Below are 27,107 nucleotides of genomic sequence, written 5' to 3'. Positions count from 1 at the left end.
GTATTTTCTCCTTCACTTGATAGCTCTGGAATTTGGCAACTATATTTCTTGGGGTTTTGAGTTTGGGATCCCTTTCCGGTGGGGAACGGTGGATTCTTTCGATGACTATTTTGCCCTCTGAGTCTAGTACTTCTGGGCAGTTTTCCTTGATGATTTCCTGGAAGATATTGTCCAGACTCTTTTCTTCATCATGGGTTTCTGGCAGGCCAATAATTCTTAGATTTTCTCTCCTGGATCTATTTTCCAGGTCAGTTGTTTTTCCAATTAAATATTTTAGATTTTCTTCTATCTTTTCATTCTTTAGATTTTGTTTGACTGATTCTTGTTGCCTCATTGAGTCATTAGTTTCTACTTGCCCAATTCTAATCTTGATCGTATTGTTTTCTTCAGTTAGGTTTCGCATCTCCTTTTCCATCTGGCCAATTTTTCCCTTTAAGGAGCTATTTTCTCCATTTAATTTTTGTACTTCTTTTTCCATTCGACCAGTTTTCCCAGTTAGGTTTTGGGTTTCCTTTTCCATCTGATCAATTTTCCCTATTAGGTTTTGAGTTTCCTTTTCCGTTTGATTAACTCTTCCTTTTAGGGAATTATTCTCTCCAGTTAATTTTTGAACTTCCTTTTCCATTTCTTCAATTTTCTTTTTCAGATTGATGTTCTCATCAGTGAATTCTTTTTTTATGGTTTTAAAATCATTGGCCAGTTTTTCTTTTATATCCTTCTTCAGACGTTCCAGGTAATCTAGTTGTGCTTGCGAGAAATTCATAGTCCCATCTGAGGTTTCAGATGGAAGTACAGTCTCAGCTCTGACCTCTTTGGTGTTTGTGTTTTGGTCCTTATCCCCATAGAAAGATTCTATGGTTTTTTCACTTTTCGTCTGCTTTTTCCGATTCATGATGTTGGCTGAGTGTTGTAGCTTTTGGTTCTTTCAGTCAGAAGATACAGATCTTTTAAGTTGAGTTGATGTTTGTCTAGGCTAAAAGCAGGCTTTTTTTTGTTGTTGTTGTTTCCCAGATCAACCCTGGGTTTAGCTTGATAGGTGTGTGGGAGGTGTGGTCTGGTCTCAGGATATCTCCTCAGCTGGCCTGAGGCAAAGGCAAGGTCCGGGGGATGGTGATCCCAGCTTCCCTATTGTCTTCCCTTTTCCCCTGGAGGGCTGGGGCACGCCTAGAGGCTAATGCGTGTTCCCGCCCCTCCTGGGGCTCGTCTCCCGGGCTGCGGCTTGCTTGGGTCTCAGTGCGAATTTTTCTCTGCCCTGGGTCGTCTGTCCCTCCAGATAGCCTCCACCACGGTAGGAAGAATCCCCCTTTGCCACCTCTCCAGCCTCTGGTGTTATGAGACCACCCGCCCCCTTCTGCTGCTCCCACTGATCCAGGATCAATCTGGGGAAGAATTTTATGGTTCCCTCACGGTCATCGGGGGGGAGGGGAGAGCACTTACTGATCACTCTGGCATCCCAGCTCCTGGATGTTCAAGTAGTGACCCACTGAAGTCCCGTCTTTAGGCTGAAGATTTCAAAGGCTGTTGCGCTGATATCGTTGGCTCGGCCTGGCTTATCTCCTGCTCCGCTGGTCTCGCCCGCCACTCTCGGGCCCCTCGGGTCGCCTCCGCCCTGCCGCGCCGACCGCGCTGCGCTGTGCGCCGGGGTCTTACCCCCGCGGAACAAATCCCTCCCGTGGACCTTCCAGTCCAGCCTGGGCTCCGAATCTGTCAAAGTCCGTCTCCCACTGGATTCTACACCTCCAAAGTCTGGTCAGACTCTCCCCCCAGATATATCCAGAGGAGTTTTTCCAGGAGCTTAGGTGAGTCGTTGCTTTCACTCCGCCATCTTGGCTCCGCCCCCCACCTTCTAGGTCTTTTAAAATTATTTGTGCACCAGTGTAGCACTAGTGTTATCCCTTACATAACTAGCCCCTCTCTTGTCTAACTATCCATTTCTTGCATTCAAGTGTTATTGGTAATATTCCCTGGCTCAAACATCTCTCCATTATGATTTGGATCACCAACAATTTGACTCTTCATCCTCATGGGCATACAACAAATATATACTGAAAAGAATATAATATAGTAAGACAAGTAAAAAGTGCTCTATAAGACTGAAGGAAGGGAAGGTAAAAGGCTTCATTTCCTGGAGGGTATTATATTTGAACTGAATTTCAAACTTGGGAAGGGGCAGGGCCATTCTAGACTAAGGGAAGAGAGATGGTCAAAGGCTTGGTACCTGGGTTCTGGTCTGGCCTCGTCACTTCACATTCCCACCTTTGCAAAGGTTATCTCCCATGCCCGGAATGTAGCCCTTCTTTACTTCCATCTCTTAGTTCCCAGCTTCCTTTAAAACTTACCTCAGGGACCATCTTCTTTGTGAAATTTTCTTGATTTTTCTCCCTGGTCTCCTGACTGACATTTTTGGTGCTTTCTTCCTCCACAAATTTTCCTTATCTTGTATCACTTGTCTTCTGTGTTCTCTAAGGCCCCAAGTTGTGCTGTAGGTGCTGACTTGTGTTGGTAGAGGGAGCTTCCTTACTGGGAGTTCCCTCAACTAGCGAAATCACAGGATTGTTCTCCAAGATCCCTAAACCCTCATCTGTACACTAGCTATAGCCCTTTAATTCATTCAGGTAATGAGCATTTAAGTGCGTAACAAGAGCTGTGGTAGTGATGTGGATAACAAAGGCAAAAGTGAAACAATTCTGCCTTTTAGAAGCTTACCTTCTTTCAGAGGAGACTCTTAGGAATGTAAGTCAATACCAAGTTATTTCTGGGTGACCCAAGGATGTGAGGAGGCACTAGGTTCCAGCAGCTTGGGGATCAGGAAAGTCCTCCCTCACAAGGAGATTGTATAGGGGCTGAGCTTCCTGGGGCAAAGGCACAGTGAGGACAAGGAGCAGTGAGAAAACCAATAGGTGAATGAAAGGGAATAATGTATACTAAGCCTGGAAAGGCAGTGTAGAGCCAGCTTAGGAACACCAGCTCCTTGAGGGAAGGGATCCTTTTTGGTTCTGTCTTTGTTTCTCCAGAACATAATGATGCTTTGTACATATTCAACAAATGTCTGTTGAATTGAAAGTTGAGGATAGATATTATGGATAGACAGTAGTTCATTTTGGCTGGTGTGTAGGGCATGGAGAAAGGCAAGGTGCCAGGTCATGAAGTTTCCTTCAGCGTCAAGTGGGTTTTGGGCTCCCTTTAATTGGCATTAAGAGCCACTGAAGTGGAAGAATGATGTGGTTAGACCAGGAGTGGGGAACCGGCTACCTTGAGGCCATGTGTGGCCTTCTAGGTCCTTGAGTGCAGCCTTTTGACTGAGTCCAAGTTTTACAGAACAAATCCTTTTATTAAGAGGATTTCTTCTGCGAAGTTTGGATTTAGTAAAAGGATCGCACTTGATGACCCAGAGGGCCCCATGTGGCCTTGAGGCTGTAGGTTGCTTACCCCTGGTTTAAATCCATAAACTTTAGGAGCATGTGAAGGTGTGAGATGGTGAAGAATGATCAGGAAGCTAATGTAGTAGTCTAAGTAGGAAGTAACAAGGGCCAATACTAGACTAGCTTGGGTCATAGAAAAGAGAGAATAGTGATAAAATGTTGCCTCACAGTCACTAGGACCTGATAACTGTTTGGATATGGGAGGAGGAAGAAGTCAAATAACTTTGAGGTTGGGGAGATCTGTGGTACTTTGATGATAAGGAAAAAAAGTCTGTAGTTATGGGTTTTGAAGTAAAGAGGATGAATTTGACTTCCCAATGTTTACTTCCCTTTCATTTCAAACACTTCTTAAGGAATTGCTAAATGTAAAGCACTTTTCTAGGGAACATAAACACAAAAAAGTCCTAATCCCCTTTCTCAAGGAGCCTACATTAGAAGGTAAGGATAAGAAGATAAAAGGTAATTTGAGAAGGATGATAGCACTGATGCCTGAGGAAGCAAGGACAGGTTTTTAGCAGATGACATCTTAGCTGAGGCTCGAGAAGGCTAATGATTCTAAGGAGGAGGAAACAGGAGGGAATTTCAAGCATTGATGGTACCTTGCAAAGGCAGAGACTGGAGATGGAATACCAAATTTGGGCAGCAGCAGCAGCTAGTAGGCTTTTTATCTGGTACATAGAATTTAGGATAGGAAGTAATATGAAATAAATCTGGAAAGGTAACTGGGAACTAGATTGTTGAGGGTTTTAAATGCCAAATCTGTGCCCAAGATGCTCCTGGTACATACAGATAAGAATAGCCTGTAGGGAATTAGAAATATGGGCAGCACCCAGGAGAGTAGTTAGAGCTGGAAAGGTATTTGGAAGATTTATGTCTGGTCTTACCAGACCAGATGGTAAGACTGGATGGTAAGACACCTAAACAAATAACATGTCACAGGATCATAGGATCATAGATTGTGTTGCTGTCTGTCTTTTGTTCTCAAAGAGCACCATGACCTCAGGAAGGTGATGCCAAAACTAGCAGGTGAAGTGGATTTAAGTGAGGGAGGGCTGTACAAAGTCATCAGCCTCACTTTCTCCTCCAGAGCCATCTGGGCCCAGTGGCAAGATATAGATTAGGATGACTAGAGATGGCCCCATGAATTACAGATCTAGAGTAGGAAGGGACTTCCAGGACCATCTGGTCTAACTTTCATGTTACAGATGAGGAAATGGGTGGGATTTGAATTCAAGTCATGTCATTCAGGGGCAGCTAGGTGGTATAGTGGATAGAGTGCCAGATCAATCTTTCTGAGTACAGATCTGGCCTTCAACACTTACTAGTTGTATGACCCTGGGTAAGTCATTTAACTCTGTTTGTCTCAGTTTCGTCATCTGTAAAATGAACTGGAGAAGGAAATGGCAAACCACTCTAATACCTTTGCCAAGAAAACCTCAAATGGAGTCACTTACAATTGCATGTGACTGAAATGACTCAACAACACCATCTCACTCCAGAGCCAATGCTATTTCTACTCTACCATTCTGCCTTTATTCCTCGTAGTACTTTACACATAGTAGCTGCTTACCATATATTTGTTACACTTATTTTTAATATCTCTGTGCCATATCTAGCACACAGTCTGTTTTTATAAAGGTACCATGTGGTGTTAAAAAGTATGTATTGTTTTTAATATGTATATATATATATTTAATGTAGCATGACATTAAATATAATATGGCAAATTTGAGTATATTATTATATTTTGTTCTTTAATATTTTTGGAAGATGTAACATATCTGTCAACTCTTATCTTCTTTGTTCTTTATTGTTGTTTTGCTTAGCTCCTGGGAGAAGAGTCTTCTATTATTATTTCTACATATCTTCTTCTTATTTAGTTAACTCCTCCTTTATGAATTTATTTTTATTTTTGCATATTTCACATTAACACATTAATGATTCATTGACACTCTTTTGTTACTTTTTTCTTTTCTTTTTTTTTCTTGGTATGAGTATCACTACCCCACAAAAAAAGAAAACAAAAGAAAAACTCTCCCTTGAAACAAGTGTAGTTACTTAAAACAAATCACATACGTATTAATTTTGTCTGAAAATTATCTCACTCTATATGTTTCAGAAATCACCTCTCTGGCAAGAGATGAGGAACATGCTTCATCATCAGCCTTTTGGTGTTATTACTGGTTGTTGCATTAATCAGAGTTCTTAAGTCTTTCACAGTTGTTTTTCTTTACATTGTTGTCAATATTGTATTAATTATTCTCCTAGTTCTGTGGATTTCACTCTGTATTAGTTTATACAGTCCTCTAAAGTTTTTCAGAATCCATCAATTTAATTATTTCTTTTTTTTAACAACGATTTCAGTTATTTCTTACAGTTCATCTTACAGTATATCGTCTTGCATCTGTAATTTTTTCAGCATTCATCATTAATGAGCATCTGCTTATTTCCAATTCCTTGCTTACAAGTCCTGCTATAAAGTATTTTTTGTGTGCGAATGGATCCTTTCCCTCTTTCTTTGTTCTTTTAGGGCTATATGCCTGGTAGTGGTATTCCTGGGTCAAAGGGGAGGCACAGTTTAGTGACTTTTTGGTTTTAGTGCCAAGTTGCTTTCTACAGTGGTTGTACTATTTCATAGCTCTAACACCATGGTGTTAGTGTGTCTGTCCTCTTGCAATCTCACCAATAATCATTTTCTTTTTTGTTACCTTTTCTAATCTGATGGATATGATGTGGAACCTCGGAGTTATTTTAATGTGCATTTCTCTTGTAAGTAATTTGGAGGACTTTTTTGTATGACTATTGATAGTATTTCATCATTCTTTAAGAGAGAAGTAGCTCTTACTCATACATTTATATCCCTTCCCTATGTGTTTTTAATATCAGATTCTTATAAAAATTTGGTGTAAATGATTTTTCCTACTTCATTATTTTTTTTAAAATTCTAGCTGCATTGATTTTGTTTGTGCAAAATCTTTAAAAAATTATCAAGATTGCTTATTTCATCTCCTGAGATTTTATCTTTTCTTTGGTTGACTACTATTCTTAGATGTAATCCTTTAACTTTTGCCTTTTGAAATATTATATTCCAAGATTTTCTCTCCTGTTAATTGCTTAAAAGTGTAATTTCTACAATTGTTCCTTGTTACTTGAATTCTGGATTTTGGATTATGACGTTCTTGGGTATTTTCAGTTTGAAGTTTCTTTAATGAGATACCCTCTGGTTTTAATCTGCTTTTTTTTTTTTTGATATAGTTTTGTTTATGTTTTTCAGGGAGTCCAAAGATTTTTAAATTCTTTCTCTTACACTTGTTTCCAGTTATTTGTTTTTGATCGTAGGTACATCATTTAGCTGCTCTTATAATTCTTGTGGTCAGGCCTTTTTATTTCCCCTCTGAGATTCTGTTTGTAGTTGAGGTGGAGTTAGTCTCTTCTTCTGGAGTTATCTCTTAGGCTTCTCTTAAGCCCTAGTATTTAGTCTTTTCTTCTGTTTACTCATATTTTCAACCTCAGTTTGTGGTCTGTGGTTTTGTATTTATGCCAGTCCCCTCTGGCACTATTGGATGGTTAGGTAGGATTTCCTTGGTCCTCTTTCCTCTATCATCTGGATGCTGCTATGCCTTTTTCTAAAACGTTTTTCTTTATTCCACATTCATTATCTTTGCTTCCATTTCATCCTGAAATTTTATACTGTAATTTTTATACCCTTTATTCCTTCCTTAACTTCTTTATGTACTCTGTGGGATAAAAGCTCCCGATCTGACTTCCCTCAAGTTTCTTGTTATGGCTTTTATAGATTTTGTTCTGTCATCCCATTTTTCTGCTGTGCTTCACTCTTACAGGTCATTCATGAGGGAAGTTTGACAGACTCAGTGATATGTGGTAGATGTTACCAACATGTTATACATCCTGTGCCAGTCCCTTCCTCATGATATCTCATCTCTCAGTCTGTGTCTAGGTTCAATAAATATTTATTCAACTTTTATAGTGGGCGAATCTGGACCTGTAAATTGATTAGCATAGGAACTTTCAGTGAGTTAAGTCGTGCCAGTGCAAGTGCTCTATTATTGTGCACTTTTTATTCTTGTACAGTTATCTGGGGGCACTAACATACATACATCCAGCATTTGTCAGAGACAGAACTTTAATTCAGATCTGTCTTTGAGGCCAGTTCTGTATTTACCATGATAGGCTCCCCTTGAAATCAGATATGATGATAAGGTACACAAATATATTAAAAGATGCTGGAGTCAAATTTATAAATAATAGGAGCATATAAAAAGGAGCTGAAATATGTCTAACCCTTCAAGTTTTCCTAGAAACGTCTAGGTACCTCGAAACCAGGCAAGAGAAGCAAAGGCTATGTTGACAGCTGGAAAATGGCTTAGGAAGAGAACTTTGGAGGAGGGTTGAGAAGAAGAGGCAGCCAGTCAGCTGGTATTCTTAGAGAGAGGCACAGATATTCTCATAAAAGCTGTACCTTCCCTAAGGCAAAGCTGGCAAATTGTCCATGCATTGCCTTTTTATGACTTCTTTTCCCCTTTAAGAGTATCCTTTATCTGATATAAAGACATTTTGGGAACTAGGGATTTAGATTGATGAGCACAGTGTATTATTTTTGCTTCTGGCCAAATCACTTGACACTAACCCTGGACGCCTCATCTTACAGGAATAGCCTAAAATATTGATATTAGAAACTATGTGTGTGCTGTCCTATAGACTCTGCCTTGAGATTTCTGTTATCTATACAGTACTGGGTTAGAGTTTAATAATTCATAATTTTCCATGTAATTTTCATGTTGGTTCAGTCACATTTTTCATGGCTAATATATATATGTATATAAATTTACATATATACATAACAAAAATAAAGCAACTTGTTAATCTTTAAATTATTATTACCATTTTTTTTGCAAGGGAGGGAAAGTTTGCTATTAGTTAATACTTGTTGAGAAGGGAACAGATGTATTATTTGTTTCTTTTTCAGAATAACATTTACTGAAGTGAACTCTACCCCTTGTTTTTCCTTTCACTTCTTTCTTAATTGCTCTGCATCTAGTAATATATAGTACCACTAAATGGCCATACAAATATTCAGAAAACCAGGGTTAAACCAGTAGAACAGTAAGCTATGTAACAGCATTGAATTGCAGAGTAGTAGGTTTTTAGGTGTTCTTTTGAAAAAAAAATTCAAAAAAACTATCTTCAGAATCTTTGATGTGTCATAAAATGATGCTGTATCTGGAGCTACACTTTGGAAAAATCACTGACCAGGATGGCTTTTCAGCCTCATGTAAAACAAGTTTTATGGTTTGTTTTTATTGGTGCTTAACTTTAATTCTTGAATGAATAAAATCTATCTTCTTCATGTAGAAATATTATGATATAAAATCTAACATTATAGGACTTAAACATTTTCTAATGCAGTATTTAAAAAAAACTAACACAATTTAAATTATTTCAGTTTCAGAATAGTAAGAAAGAAAATTCATCAAAACAGAGGGAAGCAGACATGGAACCAAAAGACAAAATTTCTCCCCTTAAATATCACAGGTATGGGCATAAGTTTTTGAAACAAAAATATAATGGCTTTTAAATCTTGGGCTTAGCAAAATGTATTTATTCTTGTTTTCTTTGTACTAGGAAAGCAAACACTGAATATAGAGCTAAATTTTTGTCCCCATCTCAGTATTTATACAGAGATGGTGCTTGGAAACGGGTGAGGGAAAACACGCTAAGTCAGGTGAGTAATTGTAAGCTCAGATTTTCTCTAAGAATATAGAAATGTTGAATTCTTCTTGAGGTCTTTGTGTTAGTGATGGAATGTGGAATGAATATAGCACCTTTAAAATTGTATCGTTAAAAATAGGGCACAAACCCAGGATTGTGGTCGGCAGGTTTGGACATAGAGATTTTAAAATGTTCTGAAGCCCTTTCTACTTCTTGTGCCTGTCTAAGTTTCTTCCATGTCTGAGTAAACTTAGTTTAGATACTTACCCCTGCAGAATACTTAATTAGTGCAGTCATTATTTGTCGAGGTTTGCAGCCTCAAATCAAGCTACAGTTAAGTCCTTTGTTAGATGATGACACCCACTGGAAAAATGTGATGCTGCAGTCAATGGTTAGATAACACAGGTGTTAAGGAAGGAGGAGAGATCCCAGTGGAGTTATGATTCTGGAGCAGGGAATAATTCTTGCGATCTGAAAAAGGTGTATGGGCTAGGGTTGAGTTGTAGAGTCACTTTAAGAATTGGAAAATGGCAAGAAGCCACATGAAGCCATTAGATGAAAAAGGAAAACACTTTAGGCTATGATACCATTAGGATCTTTGAAAAATTGTAGCTTAATAGTAAGGATTCTCTGTTTTTATCATACCTGCCTAATTTAAAAATATAAGTGAAGGTCTAGCAGTTCAGTTTAAAGCAGGAATTTATTGGCAGAGTTACCAAAATAGGTTATCAATCTGAGAAGGGCGTTAGTTTGGTGGGATGATTCTGTCCTGCAGCAACCTATTGAAAACCAGCGCATTCCTGAGGGCTGGAGAAGGGACAGCTTGTCCCAGGCTTTGTGATTTCAGTCTAGTCCCTGTACTACTGCTCTAATAGCTGGAGCCTTAAGGAAGCCGAGGGTGGCTTTCTCACCTGGAGCTAACAAGACTTTAGATTTGTAGTTGGACCCTTAGGATGTAAGCTTCTTGAGTAGAGATTGTTTCATTCTTTGTATTTATATACACAACACCTGGCACATACTCAGGGCTTAGTAAATGCTTCTTGATTGACCCTAACATCTATTATTATCAAAGGTTACACACAACCCTCAGGTTGCATTTCATAAAAGGATAACATCTTTTTCCATTGAGATCTTCCCTTTATGTTAATTTTAACCTGATTTCACTTTTTAACAATCAGAAATGAGGATGAGTTGTAGAGGAGGAAGGGAGGTGACATGTATTTACATTATCTAACTCAAGCTTCACACAACAAGCCTGTGAGTAGGTATTTTTTACAGAATAGGAAGCTGAGCCCCGGAGAGGCTAAGTGACATGTCTAGATGCTGATGTCTTCCAGGACGTTCAGGGGAAGGATGCTGTTGGGTTGGGATAGTTGTAAAGAAATACCCCTTTGCAGTCTGCTGAAACCTGTGAACCCTGTCTCAGAATGTTTTTTTTTAACTGTACAAAATAAAATGCCTGCGATTACAAAGGAAGATGATAATATTGCAATGGTTATCAGAATATTTTAAAAAATCCACACGTTCATGGACCCCAGGTTAAAGAACTTCTGTTCTAAAGGCTGTGTAGATTCTTCACTTGAGAAAACTTTTCTTATTTATTTAGGTCAAATAAGATAAGTGAGTCTATCAGGCTATTGAGCTCTCAATTGTACATCTTCAGGGAACTTGGAGGTAATTTTTAAATGATGACCAATAGTTTTTATACTTCCTGGAAAGGAGAAGACTCCTAATTTTTTGTATTAAATATAGTTTATCCTTTTAATGAAGATTTCTGAGTGGGTAGAAAATCATGATATTACAGTAATTGTTCCTACCTGTGGTTATAAATATTTTAAATCAATAACATAGTTGACATCTGTCCCAGAGGCTAAGGTAGAATGTCATAGAAAAGACAATGAGTTCTAAAAAGAAAAGGGCACTAGAGATTCTTTGTGAAAGGGAGACATTTGTTACTAGGCATGCAACTACTGAAGATGGAAGAAATTTTAGTTGTGTTGACTCTCATGAAAATGTAAAATGTAAGGTATTTAAATATTTGCATTTAACTTGTTCTTTTAAGTTTTTCTTTTAAACATGAATTTTTTTTCAAATTGTATTTTAACTGATGTGGTGGTTGGAAATTAAGGCATGAACAGAAATAAATGCAGTTTATTTGTATGTAATTTATATATTATATTATGTAAGTGGCATATGTTGGATGGCCATGAGAATTGTTGGACTTCTTGTCAGAATTTTCAGTGAAAATTTCTAATGAAATTGGCTGTACGGACAGTATAATTGAAGAGAACACGGCATTATTGCTTTTAGTTAACCTAATATTTATTAGAACAGTCACAGAATCATAGATCGTTTGAACTTTAAAGCATCGTTGTGCTCCATCTGTAGATGGATACCATAGTGCCTGCCTTAGAGGGTTGTCATGAGCGTCTCTCAATAGAAAGAAATACTGTATTTAAAGTGCTTTGTAAGCCTTATGCCTGTATGTATGTGCCATTATTTTATTACCTAGTCCAACACCCTCATTTTGCAAATGGGGAGAGAAAGACCCAAAGGGGCTAAGGGATTTGTCCAAGGTAGACTTGAACCCATGTCTTCTTATTTCAGGTTCATTGTACTTTTCACTATTTAAGAAGCCTCATTTGGGAGATTTGTAATTCTAGTAATTATGATTATTTTTAATTAAAATAAACTTTAATATTCTGTGGGATGAAAATGAATGTAGATCATTGTAAAAGATTACTGATAGTAAACACTGACACAATTCATAGAAATGATGTTTAAATGAGTTGGAAGCATTAAAGAGTACCCATGACAAAAAGAATTAGGTTAATTACAGTATAAACCTTGTTAAAAATAATATTGGTATTAGACAATAATCATTGATTTAATGAGAGAGATCCTATAAATCACTCTACATAAAGGACACATTTCCCTTGCAATATAATTTAACTGAATTTTTAAAAATCCTAAGTTTTTTTATATTTAAACTACATAAGTATTTTGGTAGAATGAGACAATAGAAGAAAAGTTCTGGAAAAATGAATATTTCCTTCAGTCTGTCTGTTCAGTGCGTCAGACTCCTGGTAGTGCTTTTTCATAGAAAAACTCGCCAAGGCTCTGGTCCTGCTTCCTTTGGGCTTCGGGATTCTCTTGAGATTTGATGTGATCTTGATCTTTCTACTTTCCCCGGGCTCTGTTACGGGGCTTTGAATATATTTCTCCAGTTGCTTTAGTAACGCCAGACTTCCTTACTGGTTTTTTAGTTTAAATAGGTTAAAAAAAAAGGCTTGCCAAATGTAGCCCGGACTGGAAAGAATGGTGTATGTAAGAATAAAGAAGTAAAGGCAGTTCTAAGTTTCTGCACAAGTGTGCCATTTTATTCTGTTTGGATTGTGTCTTTATTCCTTTAGCTTCTGTTCTATGCTGCAATAAACAAAGGTAATTTTAAAGTTCTCTAAAGTTTTTTTGTAGGGAAAATGTATATTCGAGACATCTATTTTGAAAATGGCTTAGAATAGTATTTAATGGTAGCCAACAGGTGGCAGTATGATGCAAACGATGAAGGGATTTCAAGCAACTGAAAAGTTATTAAAGGCATTTTTATTCAAAAGGACCCAACTAAAAGTGCTTTGCAAATTAATAGAAAGATGAAACTGCATTATGAACATGTTAAAAAGTATTCATTTTTATGTCCTCTCTTTTCCTGATGTATAGGTGTTGTAGTTTGATCTAACCAAACCACATACTACAAAGAAATAGCCTTCTTTTTCTTAAGAGATCTCAGAGATCAGGAATGTAGAGAAAAGATTTTTGCTTATCCGGGAGCTGCTTGGGATTGGGGAAGTAGCACATAAAAGCTGAAGATTCTTTTCATTCAATGTTAAAATGCATGCTGTGGGTGTATGTGTGGGGAGTACTGAACCAGGTAATGGAGGGAGGGGATATAGAAAGAAGAAAACAGGCCCAGCCTCTTGGAAGTTACCCTGGGGGGTGGGTTGGTGAGGGTGTGGATGGGAGTGGGGTGGGGGGGTTAGGGGGGGTGGGGGGGGTGGGGGGCAGAAAGGACATTAGACTTGGAATCAGAAGGCACTGCTGCTCCTTAGCTGAGCAAGTTACTTCACTTTCCTGAGTCTCACTTTCTTTATCTATAAAATAGAGATGATTATAAGCAGGATCAAATGAAATAATGCTTTGTAATTATAAAGCCCTATGTCAGTGTAAGTGGCTATTGCGTTTTATTTTTTTCAATCATTTATTTATTTGTTTTCAGTGTTCTGCTATCACTTTCCTATATCTTAGATTTTTTTCCCTCCCTTCCCCTCCTTCTCCCTACTTCCCCACTCTCTCCCTGAGATGGCATACAATTTTATATAGGTTCTACACATACATTCCTATTAAATACATTTTCACCTTAGTCGTGTTGTATAGAAGAATTAAAATGAATGGGAGAAATCATAAAACAAACCAAAACATAATACAAAAGAAAATGATCTGCTTCATTCTGCGATCAAATTTCATGGTTCTTTCCCTGGATGTGGAAGGCATTTTGCCCCAAGACACCACTGGGAATTATTTAAGTCCTTGCATTGCAGTGAAGTACTAAGTCTACCAGAAAAATTCCTTGCACACTGTGGTTGTTGCTGTGTACAAAGTTCTCCTGGTTCTGCTCCTTTCACTCAGCATCAGATCATATAAGTCTTTCCAGGTCTCTCTGAAGTCTTACCTGTTCATCATTTCTTATAGCACAATAGTACTCCATTACATTCATATGCCACAGTTTATTCAGCCATTCCCCAATTTATGGGCATCTCCTTGATTTCCAGTTTTTGGCCACTGCTATAAATATTTTTGTACATGTGGGACCCTTTCCCATTTTTATGATCTCTTGGGGATGCAGTCCTAGAAGTGATATTTCTGGGTCAAAGGGTATGCACATTTTTGTAGTCCTTTGGGCATAGTTCCAAATTGCTCTCCACAATGGTTGGATGAGCTCACAGCTCCACCAGCAATGAATTAGTATTCCAACTGTCCCATATCTTCTCCAACATTTATCATCTTCCTGTTTTGTCATGTTAGCCGATCTGATAGGTGTGATGTGGTATCTCAGAGTTTTGATTTGCATCTCTCTAATCAATAGTGATTTAGAGCATTTTTTCATATGACTATAGATATCTTTAATTTCTTCCTCTGAAAACTGTCTGTTCGTGTCCTTTGACCATTTATCAGTTGGGAAATGACTTGTATTCTTGTATGTTTGACCTAGTTCTCTATGTAGTGAGGCCTTTATCACAGACACTAGTTCCAAAAATTCTTTCCCAGTTTTCTGCTTCTCTCCTAATTGTGGTTGCTTTGGGTTTGGTTGTACAAAAACTTTTCAGTTTAATGTCATCAAAATTATCCATTTTGCACTTCATAATGCTTTCTATCTCTTGTTTAGTCAAAAATTCTTCCCTTCTCCATAAATCTGATAAATATACTATTCCTTGCTCCACTAACTTGTTTATAGTTTCAATCTTTATACCGAGATCATGTATCCATTTGGACTTTATTCTTGTGTACGGTGTCAGGAATTGGTCTATGTCCAGTTTCCGCCACACTGTTATCCAGTTTTCCCAGCAATTTTTATCAAACAGTGAGTTCTTATCCCAGTGACTATTGTATCTATTGGAGAATTAAGCAGATTTGGCATTGGCTTACTATGAACAGATGGAAATTTGTAGCCCTGGCTATAGCTAATAGGTTGAATGATGGAGACAGGATATGAAAAGAACAGATCTTAGCTAGAACAGGTGTTCTTAGCATGGGAAGGAAAGAAGGAAGGAAGGAAGTATTATTAAGTACCTACCACGTACAGGGTGCTGGCCTGAATGGTTATAAATAGTATCTCATTTGACCCTAACAACAATCCCGGGAGTTAGGTTGGGGTATTATTCCCACTTTACAATTGCAGAAACTGAGACAGAGGTTTAGTGACTTGTTCAGGATCACACAATTAATACGAGTCTGAGGCTGAATTTGACCTTGACTTCCTGACTCCAGGCCTGTGCTGTATTGCGCTGCACCACCTAGCTGCCTCTAACCACAGACCTGGGGTCTGTAAACTTGTTTTTCAGTATTTTAGTAACTATTTCAGCGTAGTTTCTTGTTTTATACATTTAAAAATATTACTCTGAAAAGGAATCCATATGTTTCATCAGACTGCCAAACGGGAATCCATGTCACACAAAAAAGATTTTAAAACCTCTGGGCTAGAATAATGGGCTTAACTGAATTAGATGAAATTGAATAAGGATTGAATAATAAAATTTTGTACAAGTTCAAAAAAATATATTTCATAAAGTTGAGGTAAACAGGTATAGAAAGTAGTTTCTCTGGAAAGCAACCTGGGGGTTAGTATCCATATGAGTCACCAGAGTGATATGGCCACCAAAAGTCCTCCTGTAATGCTAGGTTGTATTAAGTCTGCCTAATGCTTAGGACTAGGGAAATCCTGTCATACTCTTCCCTGGTTTTGATCACCTTTGGGGTATTATGTTTAGTTTGTAAGAACATTGATAAGCATGACAACATCCAAAGAAGCATGACCAGGATGATGTAGGGCCTTCATATCATGCCATATGTGGATTGGTTAAGGAACTGGGAATGTGTAGCTTTGAGAAGAGAAGATTTGCTAATTAAGCATTTATTAAAGGCCTACTGTATGTCAGGCACTGTGCTAGGAGCTGGGGATCCCAAAACAGAAATGACCCAATCTCTGCCCTTACTTACTTAACATCTATTTACGTTTATTATGTACATACCAAGTAAATGCAAGATATATTTGGTAGGAGCAGGGGGAGACAACAGCAGCTAGGAGGCTCAGGATCTCATTTTGGAGATGGCATTTGAGCTCACTCTTGAAAGAAAAGAGGGTTTCTGAGAGGCAGAGGTTAGGAGACAGGGCATTCCTGGCATTCGGTCCTGTCTCTGTGAGGGCATGGTGACAGAGAAAGAAATAGCAACATGGCCAGTTTGGCAGGATTGTTGAGTGTGCAAAGCAGAAGAGTTTATAAAAAACCTAGAAGTAGGTGGGAACCAGTTTCTGAAAGCTTCAGAATGGCAAATAGAGGAGTTCGTATTTGATCCAGCAGGTAATGGGAAACTACTGGAGCATAGTGTGTCGGGGGAGTGACGTGGCCAGATGCCCTTCACATGAGGAACATGGAGGATGGGGCAGTCTTCACGTGTTTGAAGGGCTGTCACTTGGGAAAAGGATTAGTCTTGTTTCCTTTGGATTCAGAGGATAGGAGTGCGGGCAATGGGTGGAAGTTACAAAGAGGCAGATTGTGACTTGTGAGGAAAACTTGATTCTAGTCAGAGCTCTTCTGCAGTGCATGTGTGATTGGGAAGGCAGGAGTAGGGTCTGCGCCACCAGAGGGCGTCAGTCAGAGCCTGACTGACCAGCTGAGAAGCTTGTTGTAGAGAGGATTTTCATTCAGGTATGAGTTGAACTTAATGACCTCCAAGGGCCCATCTATTTTTGAGATTTTGGGGAACTGAGAAAATAAAATAGCATTGGGTCAGTTCTGTGTACCTAAAAGAGAGGATGTAATGTGTGATTAATTGGTTCCCAGTAATGATAATATGGTATTATCATACTGACATATTTCAAATGTGTTTTCTATATTCCTCCTCCTAGGGTTCTCAAAACACTCTAATTTCCCTGTGGTATGCTGAGGTTGGTTGCTTCTGAGTTTTTTAAAAATCTAATGCATAGAATATTTGTGCAAGCTGAGACTGAAAAAGTAGACTCCAAAATCAATATATTCTTAGTTGCTACATAATCTCCCTGCCTGCTGAATGAATAACTAGCACTTTGCTTCAGCTTGACTCTTCTGATTTCTGCTTTCAGAATGCATATAGTCATGTAAATTTGGCTAATTTTTCTTTTCTTTTTTTCTTCATTTTGTGGCCTAATTTGTGCTGTGGATGTGCAAGATTGTCTGTCTTGTGCTTTTTTGATATTTATAACAAAAGTTAGATTTTTATGGTGATACATGGCATCTGGATTCTTCTTTTGTAGGTTAAAGAACTTCGAGAGAAAGCTGAATTTTATAGGAAACGGGTACTTGGGACACATTTTTCTCGGGATCATCTGAACCAGATTCTCTCTGATAACAATTGTCTATGGGATGTCTCTTCTGTGTCCAGCTCAGAAGGAACTATTAGTAACAACATCAGAGCCCTAGATCTTGCTGGGTGAGAACCCTCCCCCCTTCCCTTTTTTTAGATAGTGAAACAATTCATTATAGTTACAAAACTTGGATTTGAAAAAATAATGGAATAATGATATCAGAATATGACACCTATCACTCAGACTTTACAAATGCTTTGAAAAGTGAAAATCACACTTAAGATCTTGTTGATTTTGAAGTAAATACCAATAAATATCTGCTAAAGTAAAAGTGCCATAGGAAGTAGGAGCAAATAAATTTGACTTTGTTTATTGTGTGTATCATGAAATTAGTGTATCTGGCATGGGGGGGTGAAGTTTTCCTTCCCCAGTAGATAAGTGCAGAGTCTCTTTGCTCTATATATGTTTGCTGATTTAATGATGTCTTTAAAGGAGAATTTACCATTTCACTGTATGGAGGTTTCTCATTTTCAAACATATTTGTGCTTTTAAAAATGAGCACTTGTATGTGAAGACTGAGTAACAGTACAGGGGGCCATCTAGGCGACATGACTTGCTAGTGTCTGTGTGCAGGCACCTGTCAGATGTGGGTTTGGTGGGCTTTGTGGGTGTGGCTTCATGAGTGGATTTTCTTGTAATCACAAGTGTGACAGGGAACTAATTGCTTTTATATTCGAATTTTGTGTGAACTCCAGATGATTAGTTTCATTTACTAGTCTTTAAAGTGAACCTATTTGTATGTGTTACCCCACTTTCATTATATCCATTGCAGTGGCAGAAGACACACACACATACGTTATTTATATATAGGTATACATAAATAATATATATTTATGGGTAATGGAGGGAAACAAGCTGGAATAAAATTACTTCAAAATGGAGAAACTATGTTATCAGCTTATAATTACATTTGTTTTGGCCACACAGAGTTCCTACAGGTCATAAGACATTGCAGAGCCATGATTCCCCCAAAAAAGCAGAAGAAAAGCCACCTTTGGAAACACAATACCAGAAAGATACTACAGAAAAATTGGCTGTGTCAGATGCTCCCACCCTCCCTGTTAGAAGAAAATTGGCTTGGGATGGAGGCAGCCCTGGTGATCAGATACATAACCATGAAAGAAGAATAGAAGGAGAGAAAAATGAAAATGACAAGCAGAATTGTAGAGAGGAAGCCAAGGAATTAGAAGAAAATGATAGTGATGCCAAGAAAGACAGGATCCAAGCAGGGTGAGTTTTTAATTGCCTATTATAGGAAATCACTTTTTCTCTACATTGTACTTTATAGTTAATGTGCTTAGTTTGATGTAAAAGGCAAAAGATTTATTTGATATTGCGTTTTGTTAGTAATTAAGTAAAATAACAGTTAAGTTTTGAAACTTGTAGACAAATTGCAACATATTTTGCATAAATATCGTTAAATAGATCCCTTTATATAATATCACTAAGGTTAAGAATTTGACTCAGTTATTTTCAGTGGAACACAGAACTGCCCTAAAGTTCAATTGTCCTTTAGCCCCTGCTCCATAATCAGAATTCCTTGCCTTTCTCATTACTCCTTCAAATTAGTGTGTGGCTTTGGTCATCCAGGCCAAGGGCATTTCAGGATAGCTACTTGGAGTAAGGACCAGTCCTCATCTGGCAAGGTGAGTCACTTATCTGTACTTTATAGCGTCAGGTCTCTTTAGTATGAATGACCTAGATTTGATTACATTTGATAATGGAAGTGTCCCTCTTGTAAGTTTAGAATTAACAATTGCGTATCAATGGCACAAATGTCTTTGATCATATTTTGCAGAGAGACTGCTTCCTTGCCAAGTGCTTCAGCAGATAGGTCAGATTCTTCTTCTGTGTCCTCAGAAAAAGGTGGCCGGCTCCCAACTCCGAAGCTCAAAGAACTTGGTGGAGCCCCCAGGACTCATCATGATCTAACTACTCCGGCTGTTGGTAATAAGGAGAGAAGAGCTAGCAGAATCTTTTCTGCCTAATATTGTCCAGTTTTAATTAAATGTGTTTCCTTCTCTCTTCTTCCAGGGGGTGCTGTTTTAGTGTCTCCATCTAAGATGAAGTCTTCATTCCCAGAACATAGGAAAAAAAAACCCTCTCCAGATTTCTTAGGAGAAACTTCAAAAAATGAATCTAATAGGGTAAGATAGAGTCATTTTTGGTGAATATATTTAATGAGTGGGGATGGGAGAGCAAAGGAAGCCAAATTTCTTTCTGGTTTAAATAAATATGTTAGCACTATGTAGTAAATGCCTAACAACTTTAGCTCTATAAGAAGTATTCTTTCATAAGATGACCCGTGACTGTTAGTGAAGTATGCTCTTGAAATGGTTTTTCTAGTAGTGGAAATGAATTTGCTGACCACAGTCCCTCACCTGCGGCCATTTGTGAATGAGGAAGGAAACATTAATGAGATGGCTTGTTGGGTTTAGGGTATGTAGTTTATGTCTGATTTAGAAATTGAAACTTTTACTTGGGCCATATTAGCTCTGTAACTTAATCAAGTGAGCTGATTGTACATAGATGAACCATCTATAATCTTAGAATAAATAAGGGTGGCTTATTGTAACTTAATTTTTATTCTTAAATTTATTTGATATTGTGTAGTAGAGAATGCCAGAACAGTTTCTTTACAAGCAGATTAGCATGAAATACTGATTTATTTTAGCTGAAACTTAAAAATCACATTTTATAGTAGTGGTTTCAGGCTTAAACAATTTTAATCCCATTTGTGTGTCATTTCAAAAGAGAAAAATCCTTAACAATTTTGATATAGTAAGTGCAGATCCAACTTTTGTCAGAAGTAAAATTCAAACTTGGACCTCGAGAGCCAGCTGTGGCCTGGATGGTATGGCTCGGTTTGCTTGGCCACACTAATGGCTGCTTTGGGTAGAACCACGCTGACTTGTTAAGAGAATAGGAAAAGGAATGGGGAATGAAGGCTGAAGTCCATCTCGTAGTCTAGTTAAGTTTCTCTAGGAGCTTCTGTTTTGTTTGTGATGCATCATTTTAAAACTACACATCATTAGGCTACATAATAAAATTGTAGAGTTATGAGACTGTTCAGTTAATGTTTTGTTCTTGGGGTCTCTGTCAGGGTCCTGAAGTAGGTACTGCATGGCATGACTGATTTCTGTAGTTCATTTTTATTATGGTCAAATTAGAAGTTTTTGAATAATATGAAATAAATGAATACTACACTCACATTCAAGGTGCATCCTAATAGGCAACTTGTAAGAGGTGAATAGCAGCTTTGAATCTGAAGATATTTGGATGTGACAGATTGCCAGATGATTTTCACTAGATTTCCAGATACTCACTGAGTAATATCACACTGGTAAAAATGACCCTATTCAGATGTGAGCCCAGAAATTTTTGACCCTTTTGTGTCTTGGACCCCTTAGCCGTCTGGCGAATGGATCTGTATTTCAGGATGATGTTTTTAACAGAGTAAAATAAGTCTGTGGGATTACAAAGGAAACCAATTGTATTGGAATGTGATTATCAAAATATTAGTAAATAATGTTATAAGAAAACATTACTTATTCCTTTAAATTTTATTGAATATAAATGTTATAACATGTCATTAAATATTATTAAAAGTTTAAAAAACTTTTATATAAAGTTAAATTTTTTTTTACAGTTCACAGACCCCAGATTAGGGACCGCTATGTTTATGTTAGTATTTTGTTTTAGAAATTATGTTGGAAGAATTCTGTTGATCAGGTAATTTGTGAGATCTTTCCATTGTTTTGCAACAATCTCAGTTCAAGAAAAGGAGTTACTTTATGTAGCTACTAATCTCATGCAGTTCATCTCCAAAAGAGAAAAAAATAACAGCCCAAGAAACTGAAAATTTCTTTGCCAGTCAGCCCTTGACTTGTGAATGATGACCACTTCAGATTTGTATTTTTAGCATTGAGATTCTGCAGTTTTTCTGTTTCTGTTTTCTCTTACATGTGAAGAAGAATTAAGATCTAGAAGCACAAAAGTCAGATGAAGCAAGGCTTTTCATATGATTAGTTTAGGAGCCGTTTTAGAAAGAACTTGATTCATCATCACTAGGAAAAGTAAAGCCATTAGCTACAGAGAGAAAAAGGGTGGTTGAACTTTGCTGTCAGTGGAAGCTAGGAAGCCGTGAATTAGCCTAGGGGTTTTAATACAGAAGTGAATAGATTAGAGAAAGCACTAAGTATGTTGGTGTGAAGATGCAAGAAGAAAGGACTAAGAATCTTAACACTTAAGAATGAGAAAGGTAACAACCTTAACTTTTTTTTGGTAACAAATTATACTTTATAAAAATTACATACTTTAATGTTTGCTGTGTTTAGCTGTTTTAATAGTTACATGGTTTCAAAGAAGAGAAATGAGTGTACTTTAGTGTAGCTCTTGTATAAAGCTTGAGCTTTTATAATGTGAACCACAGTCTTCTGATAGAGGCCTCACCACCACTGAGGGTCAGCATACTTTTACTGTAAGAAAAATAAAATCTAAGAGAGAGAAGTAGTTTAGCTCTAAACCTAAAGAGACAGCCAATATCACAGGAAATCACTTAGGAATTATCAGACAGGAGAACATCAATGGTTAGCAGTTCAGTAAGTATTTACCCTATAAGTATTTATTTAAAGCATATAAATGCCTGTTTATAATCTGTTTTGTTCTTCCTCTTTTAATTTTCTAATCAGAAGTTATTACTGCTGCCGTAGGGCTCCCCTTCTAATTAGCATTCACTTCTCTCTTTTATCATCAGAAGCCTTTCATTAGATTTTTTTATCTTTTAGAAAGAACTTGGGCCTAGAACCTTATTCACTCCTCCAGCAGCTGGTATGAAAACAGTGGATCCCCTCCCATTGAGAGATGAAATTGAAACCAATATTTCCAAATCTGAGGGGGCTCATCTAGGCCCAAAGCATCCTGAGCATTCCACAAAAGTTCCTGTGCAGGGGACTCGGCCTCTCTGTGCTCCATCGAACTGGAATCCATCTTGTCGCATTCAGGGGTCACTCAGGAATGCAGAGTTCCAGCATAATGGTGATCTTTTATTTAATCTTTTTCTTTAAAACCTATGTTGTACTGTTATATATCACACTGAGATACACATTCAAATGTAGGTATATGTACATATATACATGTGTTGTATGTTATGCTAATTAAATTGTTTATAAAGATGTTGTCAACAGCATTGGACGTGTCTCACAACTGAAGTAATGAGATTGATAACTGGTAGTAACGCGTAGGACAAACCTCTTACTTCATAGCCACACACATATTGTGAAAATGATGTGATTCAGCAGTATTTCATATGCTGTTAGTTTCTACATCCAACAAGTGACATTTAAAGTACAGTAGAGACAGTTCAGATTGCTAAAAGCAGCCCCTGAAGGACCCTTCCCCTCACCACAATCCCCTAAAAATCAAATGAATAATGGGCATTGTCTAACTGCGTGCATGTCCAGCTTAGCAATTATCATCTTAGTTAGCACTGTAAGTCTGACAGCCTGTCCACGTGTTAGTGGACACCTTTACTAGACAGCTGTATCAGGCTTTTATATTTATAAAAATGATAAAATTGATATTTTGTAGTTTGCCTTCTATAAGTGGTTTTGTATAAAGGAATCAGCTGTTTAGAGCCAGAACAAAATCTGTTTTGCTTTTTTCCCCCCATAGGAAACCTTGTGAGCCCAAGAACAGGCCTTTACCATTTACCTCACCAAGAAGTCATTAATGATGAAGGTAATTTACTAAAAACTGAGTAAGATTTGATAATATGTAAGGTTTCTAAAAGTAACCATTTCATGGATCCAGCCCACAGATTAGGATTTGGGTCTAGAGTAATATTTTATATATTTTAATTGCCTGTGTTTACTTGTATATTTTTTCCTCAGAAACCCTTTTCTGTCTAATTGAAGAGCAAATACATTTTTTTCAGTGCATAATTTTCACCCTCACTGATTGTTATTAGTCTCAGTAGGAAGAGCTCTGAAAGCTTGATGAGAATGTTTGTAGAAAGTATAAGTGATTATTAACAAAATATGCTTGAATTTCTCAATTATTAATTTAATTACTAAAATACATGTATTTATATTCCCATATTTCAGGGTTTGATATTTTCCCCCTGCATTAGTAGCCCTCTGAGGTGTCTTTTTTGAAGATTTAGCAAATAGTTATTAAATCATTATACACTTAAAAATGATAATACTTGAGAGATTTCTTAATGCACATTTTTTTAAAGATAGACTTTTTTTTTTTCCCCATTAAGCTTTCAGCCAAATTTTCCTGAACAGAAAACTGAGGAAGAAAATTGAGTACTTAATTGAATTTATTTTTCATTTGTGTCCAACTCTTTGAGACTCTATTTGGGATTTTCTTAGGAAAGATATTGGAGTGGTTTGCCATTTCCTTCTCCAGCTCACTTTACAGATGAGAAAACTGTGGCAAACAGGGTTGAGTGATTTGCCGAGGGTCACACACCTAATAAGTGTCTGAGACCAAACTTGAACTCCTGAAGATGAGTCTTCCTGACCCCAGGCACAGTAGTCTATACCTTGCCACCTAGCTGCCCTCCTTAATTGAATTACAAGCTCCTGAAATTAGAAGCAGTTTCTTTTTCTCTAAATTGTCTTAAAGTTTTAAAGATATGCCATAATACTCATAGTATGGAGCATATTCATCTATATTCTGCTTTTAAGAACAGAAACCCAGAATCATGAGTGGTGTTGATGGGTTATAAACAAGGAGGCTGGGATCTGGGCCCATTTTTCCTGTTTGTCAGTTTGGTGACTTTGTCCTGTGTCACTTCACATTTTTGGGATTCAGTTCTCTCATCTGTAAAATGAAGGGTTTGATCTATTAAGTCACCTTGGAGCTTCTGGCTTCTAGCTTTCCTGTTCTGATGCTGTTATGTTATAGGACTTTTTGGTATTTGTGGCTGAATTTTCTACTGAATTGTTATGAACACAACAAGGAATGATTGGTTTTGGTTACCCTGACTTGTAATTGTGGATTTTTCCATTGTAGATGATGACAGATTGTCCCAGATCTCTGCTCGGTCTGCAGCCTCTAGTCTGATGGCTTCTCAAACTTTGGCACGTGCTCAGAAAAGGAAAGAGAGTTTTTGGGGCAAAAAATAGTGCTCTTTATGGCTAGCTCTTTCCATTTTTGTTTACTATTTCTGTGATTATTTTTATTTTCATTCCATATGGAGTTGAGGTTTTTAAAGTATTTGGGATTCTTGTATTTTGGGGAGAAGGGAAGGTTGGTTTTGTCTAGGGATATGAATAATTGTATTCTAATAGCCATTTCAGTTCAGTCATTTAATTTGTTTTCTTTATGTAGACAAATTGAGTTTTAACTTTAAATTCATTGCCATTTTAGACTTATCTAAAAAGGCACTAATGGATTTACTCAGTCCTTCACAATTCTGAATTTAACTATTTCTTATCAAGCGTTGTTGGTAGGATTGAGAGTTACATCCATGTTACCAAGAGTATTCTGAAAAGTTAAACTGTAAAAATGAAGAACTAAGTTTGAAATGTGTGGTTTTGTAGGATCTGTTACCTATGTTTATAAATTAAAGATAGCATAAATTGAATGTGTACCCACAATGTTCACTTCTACTATTTTTTAATTTAAAAAATTTTTTTTTAGTATTTTTTAATTTTAAAAAAATTTCCTTCAGAAAGTTACTTTTAGTATGATTAAAATAATTGTATTTAGGTTGAAAATATTAACTGTATATATATTTTTTATCTTATACGAGAAAGTTTGCTTAAAAATAATGTATATTTTTGGTCTGTGTTTTTCATTTGTATAAGAACTTTGTCTTACATTTTAATGTTTGAAAGTGGAAAAGTTATTTGTATAATGAAGTGTTGAAACTTTTTAGACATTTTCAAATAAAAAAAAACATCAAGAGTGTTTGGTTTCTCCAGAAAGTTATTTCATGGAACTGTAGTAATCTTTTTACAAAGTTTTTCCTCCAAGAGCAAGGTGGCCAAAGTTTTCTGTACTTCCTTTAAAGCTTTTGTTGCAATACAATAGAAGATGAATCCAGATCTTTCACCTTTTTGTAGTGGGGGAGGATAAGAATGTTAAGGAAGACATTAGAGAATCAGTATCTTTAATCTCTTCTCTTTACTTATAGGGCACACATAAGTGAAAAAGCGTTTATTTAGCACTAAGTGTATGCTAGCTAGACACTCTACTAAGTATTGAAGATACAAAAAAAGTAAAAAAGAGTCTCTGCCCTCAGGAGTCACTGTATTCTAATGGGAGAGACCACATGAAAACAGTTAGGTGCAAACAAGATGAATACAGTCTAAGTGGAAAGTGATCTCTGAGCAAAGACACTAGCAGTGAGGGAGGACCAGGAAAAGCTTCTTCGAAAAGGGGTTTGAACTGAGTTGAAGGAAGCCAAGGAATCCATGAAATAGACTGTGGAGAAAGGGATGTGGGGGTTGGGCACCGTCCTTGGAAATGTTGGGGCTCAGTGGACGGTAGAGGAAGTGGAGAGGAATCAAGTGCACCAAGCCTGGAAAGGGAGGAAGGAGCCAGGCTGTGAAGGACTTTAAAAGCCAAGCAGAATTTTTTATTTGATTTCAGGGTGATAGGAAGCCATTGGAGTTTCCTGAAATGGAGTGATGGTAAGTGTTTTGGGAAGATCACTTTGGAAACTGAGTGGAGAAAAGACAGGATTTTGGATAGCTGAGACAGGGGAACCAACCAGCAGATTTTTGCAACAGTTCAGGCAATTCAGTTCAATAAATATTAATCAAACACCTATTACATGCCAGGCAGTTAGGTGGTACAGTGGATAGAGTGCAGGATCTGAAGTTAGGAAGACGTGGGTTCAAATTAAGCCACCGACGCTGTCTGTGTGTGATGCTAGACAAGTCACTTAACCCTGTTTGCCTCGATTTCCTCATCTGTAAAATTGATGGTGTGTGGGATGGCTCAGGTCCCTACATAAATCAGTTACTTAGAGGCCTCTCAAAGTGATGACAGAAAAGTGATTTATTCGATTCTCGAGAAGCGGGGCTCACCTGTAGGAGTAGGAAAGCCGAAGACAAAAATCAGGACAGTGATTTATAAACCCTAACGCAAGTCCCTCCTCCCCCCACTGACCATTATCCTCATTAGCTGAGGATATGGTCTTACATTCTAGACACGAAATCTAACCAATCCCTTTGAAATGAAGACACCGAGGAATTACGCAAGTTTTGTCCAATCATTGAGACCCCAGTACACCACACAGTTTTATACCTTATATGGAACTATTCTATTCCAAAAACACTGCAGCCCCGAGCCTCCCGGCCCCACCTCACCCTTGGGAGAAAACCACAATCTGAGGAGTCTTCACCAAGTCTATCCCACTCAATGGGGTACAAGTCCAAGTTGAGACCTTTTTCTCTTGGAACTGGAGGGCCTTTGTCCCATCTGTCTGAGGGGCCCTGGAAAGCTTGGCCTTTGGGGGTTCCTTGGATTCCCCTTACTAGATTCAGCATTCTTTTCATATTCCTACCTTGGATCCTATTAGCATTCTTTTCATATTCCCTATTGGCCATTACTTAGCATTCTTTTGAGGTCCCAGTCACCTAGCCAGGATTGTGGATTGTCTGGACTACCAACCACCCCCATCCTCCCTGGGTTTGATCTACATTGCAGGCTGACCTCCCTTATCAAGACCATCCCTGGGACCGAGACTGCTTGGCCACGCCTGGATTCTTCCCTCACTCTTTTCCTGTATTTAAGTTCCATCTCACCTCCATGAAGGC

The 27,107-nt window shown here is 37.7% G+C and overlaps 1 protein-coding gene across 10 annotated transcripts in view; it reads left to right on the top strand.

Annotated features, from left to right (window-relative positions):
- Nucleotides 1-25,251, top strand: part of MDM1 (Mdm1 nuclear protein) — a 46,854-nt gene extending 21,603 nt beyond the window's left edge. For 6 of the 10 annotated variants that reach the window (XM_072655308.1, XM_072655315.1, XM_072655314.1 and 3 more), the window contains 10 exons: nucleotides 8,887-8,975; nucleotides 9,066-9,165; nucleotides 16,834-16,872; nucleotides 17,218-17,393; nucleotides 18,256-18,558; nucleotides 19,127-19,275; nucleotides 19,363-19,475; nucleotides 22,116-22,365; nucleotides 23,002-23,067; nucleotides 24,352-25,251. In XM_072655308.1, coding sequence (XP_072511409.1) covers nucleotides 8,887-8,975; nucleotides 9,066-9,165; nucleotides 16,834-16,872; nucleotides 17,218-17,393; nucleotides 18,256-18,558; nucleotides 19,127-19,275; nucleotides 19,363-19,475; nucleotides 22,116-22,365; nucleotides 23,002-23,067; nucleotides 24,352-24,464 — 1,398 coding nt within the window. In that variant the 3' untranslated portion in view covers nucleotides 24,465-25,251. Of the gene's footprint in view, nucleotides 1-1,778; nucleotides 1,800-8,886; nucleotides 8,976-9,065; nucleotides 9,166-16,833; nucleotides 16,873-17,217; nucleotides 17,394-18,255; nucleotides 18,559-19,126; nucleotides 19,276-19,362; nucleotides 19,476-22,115; nucleotides 22,366-23,001; nucleotides 23,068-24,351 lie in introns of those variants that run through there. The other 4 variants (XM_072655310.1, XM_072655313.1, XM_072655311.1 and 1 more) reach the window with 2 other exon arrangements.
- Nucleotides 25,252-27,107: the final 1,856 nt, after the last annotated feature.

This window comes from Notamacropus eugenii, chromosome 3 (assembly GCF_028372415.1).
Source record: "Notamacropus eugenii isolate mMacEug1 chromosome 3, mMacEug1.pri_v2, whole genome shotgun sequence".
Lineage (NCBI taxonomy): Eukaryota > Metazoa > Chordata > Mammalia > Diprotodontia > Macropodidae > Notamacropus > Notamacropus eugenii.
The sequence above is the reverse complement of the archived record's forward strand: the minus strand, read 5'-3'. Positions and strand labels throughout refer to the sequence as shown.